We start from the raw sequence: 9,971 nt of genomic DNA on the forward strand, positions 1-9,971 counted from the left end.
CAAAAATTGCAAAAAATATAAATTACTTTCTAATAATAAGTTTAGAAAGCAAAAAAACACAATAGCAATCTAATTATAGGTTATCCCTACAGTAATACCCATGTTTTCTTTGAAAATAAAGAAAAAAAGTAAATCTAACTCAGCTGCTTACTTTATTGGTTCATGGGTAATTTTCAATAACTGAGGGGTCATATTTAATGCATATGTTCGATAATAATTCCTGCATTCGATTCACGCGACAAAGGATACCTCGTTTTACTTCGCCACCTTGTTTTGTCTCACATTTTCCTATATATATTTTGTCAAGTATGTAATTGCAAAATAGCAATATTAAAGTTACCTCATGTTGTCAGCATTTTATGATCCTATAAATTATTATAGCAACATAACAGTAATGGCACGTTTTTGATGATAATAATTTTAAAATCTCCGACAAGTTCTAGCAAGTTTCAGAAATCTAAAGTTGTCATATTGTGTCTTAATTTGCCAACAAATGTTTACACAATTATTGTCAACTCAATGAGAAATTACTTCAAATCAACATTAAAACGATATCAGTTTGATTATTTTGACGTCAATTCAATGTCAAATTTATCATTTTTTACTGAGAACAATACAGACACATTTTGTTATCTGAGATACAACTCTAATTTAGTATGCTTTCACAAGTCTTCGAGATGAGACTATTTCTCGTATTGTTTTCAGTGCTACATTTGGTGGATATTGTCATTGAAATTTCGCAAGAAACTGCATCAATTAATAAAAATAAAGAAAAAGAAACACAAGATTACGGAAAAAAACAAAAAAAACCTCATATAATTATAATTGTCGCGGATGATATGGTAAGTAGTTTTGCTTCCTAAAAATTTCAATAAAATCGTATAAAATCAAGATTTTTTTTTTATAATAAATTTTGAATAAAATATTGATCATATCTGATCTCCAAAATAATAAAAATAAATAAAATCAAAACCGATAATGTGAACAACAATTGAAGAAAGAAGAACTTCCGTCAAAACGGATTTAAGTGCTTCATAACATTTGTGTGAATATTAAACATTTTTATTTTATACAAACTGCGTGCCAATTATTTGTCAATTTTGAAACATAATCCTAGACTGAAAATGGAATACGTAATATCACAAAGTAAATTGATAAGTAATTTTTGTAAATAATATTTTGACGCTAACAAACATCTTAAAACATTGCAAAGAATTTATTGCAATAAATAACATATTGACTAAAATTTCAACCTGAATTTCCTTACACTTCGTGTCTTTTATTACAAGTGAACAGATATTTTTTGTAATAAATTTTTTTTTAATGCTTAAAAGCTTTAAAATGCTTAAATAATACTTTAACATAAAAACATTGCAATTTAATATGTGATATGTATTTCAGTTTCAGTCTATAATAGAACTGTTTTAAGACTGACAAATAATCAGCAACTAGTTTGCATAAACTGGAAATGTTAAAAATTCACACAAATATTATTAAGCACTACGATCAGCCTCGACCAAAAAATGGTGTTTTTTCTTTACTTCATTATGTTGTTTAAAATCTTTTTCTTATGGTGATAAAATTTTTACAAAACCGTTTGTATATAATCTTCAAATTAAAACTGCAACTTAAAATACATTTTATTTGAAGATTTATTAACAGCTATAATTAAAATACCATTAAATAATATTACATTAATTTTTAATATACTTGCATTATTTGCACTAAAGTTTTACAAATTTTAAATCAAAATTTATTCAGATTTTCAGCTTTGTCTGGTTAATAAACTTACTTATCATTTCAGTGATAAGTGCAATGCTGAATATACAATTTCATGTAGATAACGTATAAGGTAAACTTAACATTTACATTCTTATATTGCAGGGCTGGAACGATGTGAGTTTTCATGGTTCTAATCAAATTCCAACACCGAATATTGATGCTCTCGCATATAATGGAGTAATTTTGAATAATCATTATGTGTCAGCATTGTGCACACCAAGTAGATCAGCCTTATTGGCTGGAAAATATCCAATTCACTTAGGCATGCAACATGAAGTTGTGTATGTATCGGAACCACGCGGACTTCCACTAAATGAAAAATTATTGCCACAGGTACACACAATTGGGATTTTAATTTGTGTCCAATATGATCGCCTCAAAAAGGTTTTTCCACGTCTATGTTCACTCTACACACTCAAATGTAAGAGTGTAGTGTAAACACAGACGTGAAATAATCTTATTGAGGCGGCCATAGTTAAAATCCTAATAACTATTATAAAATAATACAGATAAAAATATCATATTTAAGTTAAAGTGCAATAATACAACAAGATAATTATCATAATATATTAAAATAGTATACAAGTATCAATTTTATTTGAAATAACATATTGGACTACATATGTATGTAATGAGTTAATTAAAACAAAAGTTCGTAGCGACACATGTGACTGAATAAATCTATGTAATAATGTTTTATCAAGACAAGATTTTTCGTCTTGACCATTTCTGTTTGACATTGCATTTTTTGTCTTGAATTCAAGAATCTTGAATTTCTTGAAATTTCTTGATTTTTTTATACATATTACAATTTAAAACAATACTTGTTTTTTTATGTTAATATTATCAAAATTCCCGACAGAATCACAAAAACATTTTATAGAATTTAAATATCCGTAAAAAGAAGAGGTTAAAAATATTTCTCAAATCATTTATCATCTTTTATATCATGAGATTACTGCCAAATATAGATATTTCAGATTATTAAATTCCTGATATAAATCATTTTTTGTGACATTTAATGATAATTAATATAATTAATGATAATTAATATAATAATTATAATAATTATTATATTAATTATTATATTATAATAATTCTAATATTATTAAAATAAATATAACTAAAAATGTTAAAACCCATTCAAAATTTTTTCAAGTATTAAAAAATAAACAATCGTCATAGAAATTCAAGAAATTTCTTGATTTTTTGTCGAAAATCTTCTGATAACAATTTTTTGTCTTGGTCTTGTCTTGAATCAAGACAAGACCCAGACAAGATCTCTTGAATTTTTTTGATCTTGATAAAATACTATTATGTAATATCCATATAAATGTTGTCTTTAAATTTCACTTAAAAAACGAACAAATGAAATTACGAATTTTATTTATGTACTCACGATGCTGATCGCGGATTGTATTTTTGTACTATAATATCGAAATACTATCGGTAAATAATATAGAATTTGATTGAACAACACTAGTGCGTATTGATACACATTAAAGTCGTACTAATCTAACAATATTTGTAAAATTAAAATGCAAATATCTCGAATAACAAAATATGTATTTTAACAAATAGTACAATAAAGTATATTGAAAATTTCGCGATTTAACCTGTTTTTATTTATATTAAACGCAATTTACGTCGTACTTTGTGTACGATGGCTTTAATATGCACCATTATTGCGACCAATCAAATAATTTATTTTAGTTATAATATTAGGAGGAGTTCCATTTGTCTACAAAATAATTGTTTACACCTTTGTTTGTACACTTTAATCCAAATTTAATTTATATTTCAAATCCGAAAAGGTAATGTGATCAATTAGAAAATCAACATCAAAGTAATCAATCTCGACAAAAGTTTTTTGCTATATCTTTCGAGTTTCATCCTCCTGTAGGAAAAGCAGAAACCCTCCATCATCTATATGTACATTGCAACATGAAACGAGATTCTATATGGGTTTATAATTTTCTCACAGTAAAATGTTCATTATTTTTGTTTTTATCAATATTGGAGTTATTTGAGACATGTATTCTAAATTATTACCTTTTATTTTTTTTTATTATTCTAAAATCATTAATGATATGTGTACAAAGTGTTAAATATAGTTTTTTTATTTTATGTGTACAATATGATCATGTATGCAAAACGATGTGTGCATTATTATCGTATGTGCAATACACTGTGTGCAATAATGTTAGATGTTCAAAGCTGTATGCAATCATTTTGTACTTTAAAGTTCTCTCCATATTAACTATTATATGATACCATTAAGACTGACTTAAAAGTTGAAACGTTCAAGTTCAGAAGGACAAGTTCAAAAGGAAGTGAATACGAATATATTGAAATTTTAAGTTATGTATCAGTTACTTTATTATATTTTGATAATTAATTAAATCGTTGCGCATCAATTTCTACGCTGATTCACATAATGATTACTGTCATAATCCATCTTCTATTTTTATTTGTTTTATTTTTTTTTAATAATTATAAATATTTGGTTGATAATGTGCTTTATTGCAGTATTTAAAAGAAGCAAATTACAAGACACACATAGTAGGTAAATGGCACTTGGGCTATCATAAGCGCGCATATACACCGCTCTACCGTGGTTTTGACACGCATTTTGGTTATTATAATGGTTTTCAAGATTATTACAATCATATGGTTATCGATCCAGTAAGTTAATCTAAATATGCGATATATTTTAAATTAAAAAGGGAAAATTGTTTTATTATAGATATTATTTACTCGCTAAATCAAAAGCAATGTATTATTTACTGAAAGACAGTGAACAGTCTGATTTCAGTGATATATTTATAGCTATATCAATCAGTGATATATGCACTGTCTTTCAATGAGAATACACTGATCGGTGTATCTCCGTCTTAAACAAAATTACTGACAGTGAATAATCACTGATGATCGCAGTTATAAGTATATTGCTGTAAATCAATAAGATTTCATTCATTTAGTATAGGGTGTTGAAAAAGAGGGTCACATATTTTGATAGCAGGTAGTATTGTTCAAAACAAAAAGAAAAGATTTAATTAACATAGGTCCTAAGACTAATATCTTCAAAGATACAAGTTATTTTGTCATTTGAGCTTTTTGAGATTTTCTTATTAGTCGTGTTATCTTTAGAATGTAATGAAGAGGAGTAGAGGAGAGTGGGATACAATGGGGATATCTTTTTTCTAGATGTTTAAGAAAATAAAAAAATAAACAAAAAGAGATAAAGAAACAATTTTTATTTTGTTATCATACGTTCAGTTTCTTTACTTCAGTTTTTTTATGGAAGATAAATGATTACATTTCATATTAAAATAAAAATTGTTTCTTTATCTCTCTTTATTTATTTTTTATTTTTTAAGGCACCTAGAAAAAAGATATCCCCATTGTACCCCACTCTCCTCTACTCCTTTGTTCATTACATTCTAAAGATGACACGACTATTAAGAAAATAACAAAGAGTTCAAATAACAAAATAGCTTGTATTTTTAAAGATATTAGTCTTAAGATCCATGTTAATTAGACCTTTTCTTCTTGTTTTAATCAATACTACCTACTATCAAAATATGTGACCCTTTTTTTTAACATCCTGTATAGAGAGTATAGTTTAAAAGTATGTTTTAAAATGTAGAAAATATTATACTTATTAATTCTTAGATTATAGAAAGCAATCCGCCAATCCAAGGCTTTGATATGCGGCGAAACTTATCAATTGCATGGGATACAATGGGCAAATATTCAACGGATCTCTTTACTGAAGAAGCTGTACAACTAATTAACACTCATGATACAAATAACCCGATGTTTTTATATCTGGCCCATCTTGCTCCTCACAGTGGAAATCAAAATAATTTACTTCAAGCTCCTGCTAAAGAAATTGCGAAATTTTCCTACATCACAAATCCGGCAAGAAGAATTTATGCTGGTATAATTTAACCATATATCAATTATTATTTTAATACTAAAACAATAAGAATATAATTCTTTAAATTTTATTTACTTATTTACTTTCTAGTATATGTACGAGTAAACAAAACGTACAAGTAAACAAAAACGTAAAAATTTAATACAATAAATGTAAAATTTTTTCCTACTTGTAACATAAATAAATAAAAATAAACCTTTTTATTAATATAATTATATATATATATATATATATATATATATATATATACACACACATGTATTACAATACAATGTAAATTTTTTCCTACTTGTAACATAAATAAATAAAAATAAACCTTTTTATTAATATAATTATATATATATATATATATATATATATATATATATATATATATATATACACACACATGTATTATACATCCATATACATATGTATATATGTTACTGTAAAAGCCCGAACTACGGAAAATCCTAAGATTTACCAACTCTTAATGGTAAAAGTCCGAACAGTTCTGTGATCATCGTTCATTTCGAACTTTTACCACCATTCACTTGGTAAATCTTAGAATTTACCTTAAAGGCACGGTAAATGTTGAAAAAGACATGTCATAACGTGTTCGGCGCATCGTCTCGTACTCGTGGGCAGTCTGCAATCCCCCGCTACCCGTACCAAAATAGGTAAAGATTTGACTGATTAGTAATATACATGATTAATAATTACTCTCATATGATACATAAAAATATGTAAGGTTTTGCCTGATAGTTAATTGAAATAAATGATTAAGAAGTACTCATTGTTTTATTCCCAAAATTAACATTTACTAGCCGTTACTAGTAAAACCTAGCATGTACTAAATTCTAATGATAAAACCCGAAAAAATCGTCCCTTTTTTATAAATTCTTATATTTACCAACTCATGTTGATAAATCCTAAGATTTACCAAGTGAATAGTAGTAAAAGTTCGAAATGAACGATGATCACAGAACTGTTCGGACTTTTACCATTAAGAGTTGGTAAATCTTAGGTTTTACTGGAAAATCTTAGGATTTACCGTAGTTCGGGCTTTTACAGTAACATGTACATATGTATGTTTTTTATATAGTAAAATTTAATCCTAACCATAAAATATAAAATTCGTTTCTTTTTTTTTTTTAATCACTTATAGCCATGGTTTCGAAATTGGATCACAGTGTTGGTGAAATCATAGAAGCTTTAAATAAACGCAAGATGTTAGAAAACAGTATTGTTCTCTTCTTATCTGATAACGGAGCACCAACTGAAGGTTTTCTACAAAATTATGGTAGTAATTATCCGTTTCGTGGAGTAAGTATTTAACAATAATAAAAACTTTAAGAGTAACTTAATTTAATTTAAGTTCATACAAAAATATATAATTAGAATACATATTTTGATAGATAAAAAATAGTCCTTGGGAAGGTGGTGTGCGAGGAGTGGCCGCAATTTGGAGCCCTTTAATAAAAAAACGCAAACGAGTTTCAAATCAATTAATGTCTATAGTTGATTGGTTACCTACTTTGTTGTCCGCCGTTGGTTAGTTACAGATTATTTTTATATATATTTATAAAAATTAACATAATTTTTTATTAAATAAAAAATCACATTAATCAGAACTGTATATTAGTATTAGATGAGTGCAAAGACTTGGTTCTTTTTGAAAATACTATTCTTGTTATAATTATAATATGTTAACACTGGCACATACTTACAACAAATTATACATTGTTGGAAAAATGTCGAAAGTAATCTATAAAAACCAATTGGTGTCATTTGAATTATTTACAATGTTATTTTGTGTCAAGAAAAATGAGTCTAAAAAAGAATGTCTGCATGTGATCAAATGATGCGGCAGCGTCGCGACGCTAAATATATCATAATATACTATCAAAAATAGTGGTAGATAACATTGAAAATTTCTCAAATTTATCACAAATGTTTTTTACATTATCTACCATTTTCTTCCCAAAACTTGTACAAAAAAGTCACCAATATAGACAAAAGTCTTCTAAAACGACATTCCTTATTTCTCGGAAACTAAATATTGCAATTTATTAATAGCAATAAAAATGTGATCTAATTAGATAATTAAAAAAATAAAAATCCAGTTTATACATTTATAACTTTATTTTATATAAAATCTAATAAAAAAATTCTTCAAAAAAATAAAATTTACATGATTTTTTTACAAATTGCATAGTTAAAACAATAGTGAGTAAAATAAAATCACCTATTATAAGATACCTTTTTTTAAGGCTATAATTTATATAATTTATACCATTAACTCCTATTTTTATATCTAAATTAAAGTAAATATATTCAAGTTTTATCGCCAAATATATAGTTTTTAACTTTATTTAACTATATAAATGAAATTAACAATTTTAAATAAAAAATTATAATACATTGTCGATGGAAGAGCATGAATATTTTTGTTGCAGGTATAAGCGAGCAAAATATTCCCAAAATTGATGGTCGCAATATGTGGCCAACATTAGTATCCGACAAGCACAGTCCTAGACATGAAGTGCTAATAAACATTGATGATATCGATAATTATTTTGCTATTCGTCGTGGTAATTTTAAATATGTGAACGGTGAGACTTCTTTACGTTTTACCTGGGTAGGAGATTCTGGAAGATCACCTAACGAAAATCGACCGCCTTATAATCCTGAAAAAGTGCTACATAGCAAAGCAGGAATTGCTATCGCTCATACAATTCAACGAATATCAGGATGGAAAAGACTCGATCAAATTCATGTTAATGTAAAAAGATCAGAAAAAAGCATTCTTACTTCTGATAAAATTCTACAATTAAGGCAACAGGCTGAAGTCTATTGCAATGTGTCAGAACAGGAGAAGGTAAATGTCACAAGAATTTAGAAATGTATTGAAGTTTAGTTATAAACATTTTGTCTTAATAAATATCTAAATATTTCGTAACTTTTATCTTTTTTTTAAAGTTTTTGAAATAAAGTTTTTAAATCTTTGAAAAATATCTCTTAATATTTACTTTTTAACCTTTAAATTCAATAAAAATTATAGAGCATATATGTTTTAAAATAACAGAAAATATTTTAAATTAAATATTTACAAATGCAAAAAAACGTTTAAAGAACATATTTAAATTCACAATTGTATATTTAAATAAATAATAAAATATGCATTTATAAAATTTTAAACTAATATAAGTTTAACAGCAAAGTAAGAAGAAGCTCCAATAAATATAAATATAAATACAAGGTTGCCTATAGAGCCGACACTAGGTGTTGGTGTGTAAATATGTATTTGACAATTAATTACAATGACAGACGTTTCGATCCGACATTGGGATCATCTTCAGTATAAACACGAGTAAATTGCGATAATTAACGCAATTTCATAACATATTTCTTATTATCGTATTTCTTATTATTTTAATGATTTCATAGTTTAGTTAAACCAAAAATTTTGTATCTTACAGATTTCCTGCGATCCATTAATATCTCCATGTCTTTTCAACATAAAAGATGATCCGTGTGAAATGATTAACATTATTGAACAAAAACCATTGGTTGCAGCAAGTTTAAAGAAAGCTGCATTAAAGTACAGAATAACTATGATACCACCAAGCAACATAAAAGTAGATCCTCGAGCAAACCCAAAATATTGGAACAATACTTGGACTTTTTGGCAAGATACCCAACCATTAGCAGCTTTGAATGAAATCATTATTAATACATACCCTCTCTTCGAAAATAAGTTTGATTACTGCTAGTAAAAGTAATGCAGTTGACAGAAGTGAAAATTACTGACATCGTATAGATCGCATATTATTTATATTAGTAAAAGTAAAAAAAGAAAATAATGTTTAATTAAATAAATCTTTATTTTGATATCAGAATATTGCAATATTATGAAATATCCAATAATTATTGAAAAATATGTTCAACCTGCTGCTCATGCTCGTACTATTCTTTGTTCCACCTTTTATTTTGAACTCTTCTCCTCTTTTTTCCCTTTTTCTCTTTATCTTCATCTTTTTTCCAGTATTTTAAAACTCTTTTCTTTTTTCTCCTTTCATTTTTCATTATTTTATTTTTTTCTTTTTTATATTCAACGTTTTATAATATCTATCTTTCTTACATGTGATTTTTATTTAACGACTAAAAAAATGTTTTATTAAATAAATTTTTATTTGTATATCAAAATTTCAAAATATTACACCAAATCCAGCGATTATTAAAAATTTATATCATTTTTTTTGTA

The 9,971-nt window shown here is 26.3% G+C and overlaps 1 protein-coding gene across 1 annotated transcript; it reads left to right on the top strand.

Moving 5' to 3' along the window:
* Positions 1–623: 623 nt before the first annotated feature.
* LOC105194350 (arylsulfatase B) lies at positions 624–9,547 on the top strand. The gene is made up of 8 exons (XM_039454107.1): positions 624–842; positions 1,885–2,115; positions 4,312–4,467; positions 5,458–5,725; positions 6,873–7,030; positions 7,123–7,258; positions 8,164–8,585; positions 9,187–9,547. Exons 1-8 carry the CDS (start codon positions 657–659, stop codon positions 9,478–9,480), a joined length of 1,851 nt encoding a protein of 616 aa, XP_039310041.1. The 5' UTR covers positions 624–656; the 3' UTR covers positions 9,481–9,547.
* The last annotated feature ends 424 nt before the right edge of the window (positions 9,548–9,971 follow it).

Source organism: Solenopsis invicta, chromosome 1, assembly GCF_016802725.1.
Source record: "Solenopsis invicta isolate M01_SB chromosome 1, UNIL_Sinv_3.0, whole genome shotgun sequence".
Lineage (NCBI taxonomy): Eukaryota > Metazoa > Arthropoda > Insecta > Hymenoptera > Formicidae > Solenopsis > Solenopsis invicta.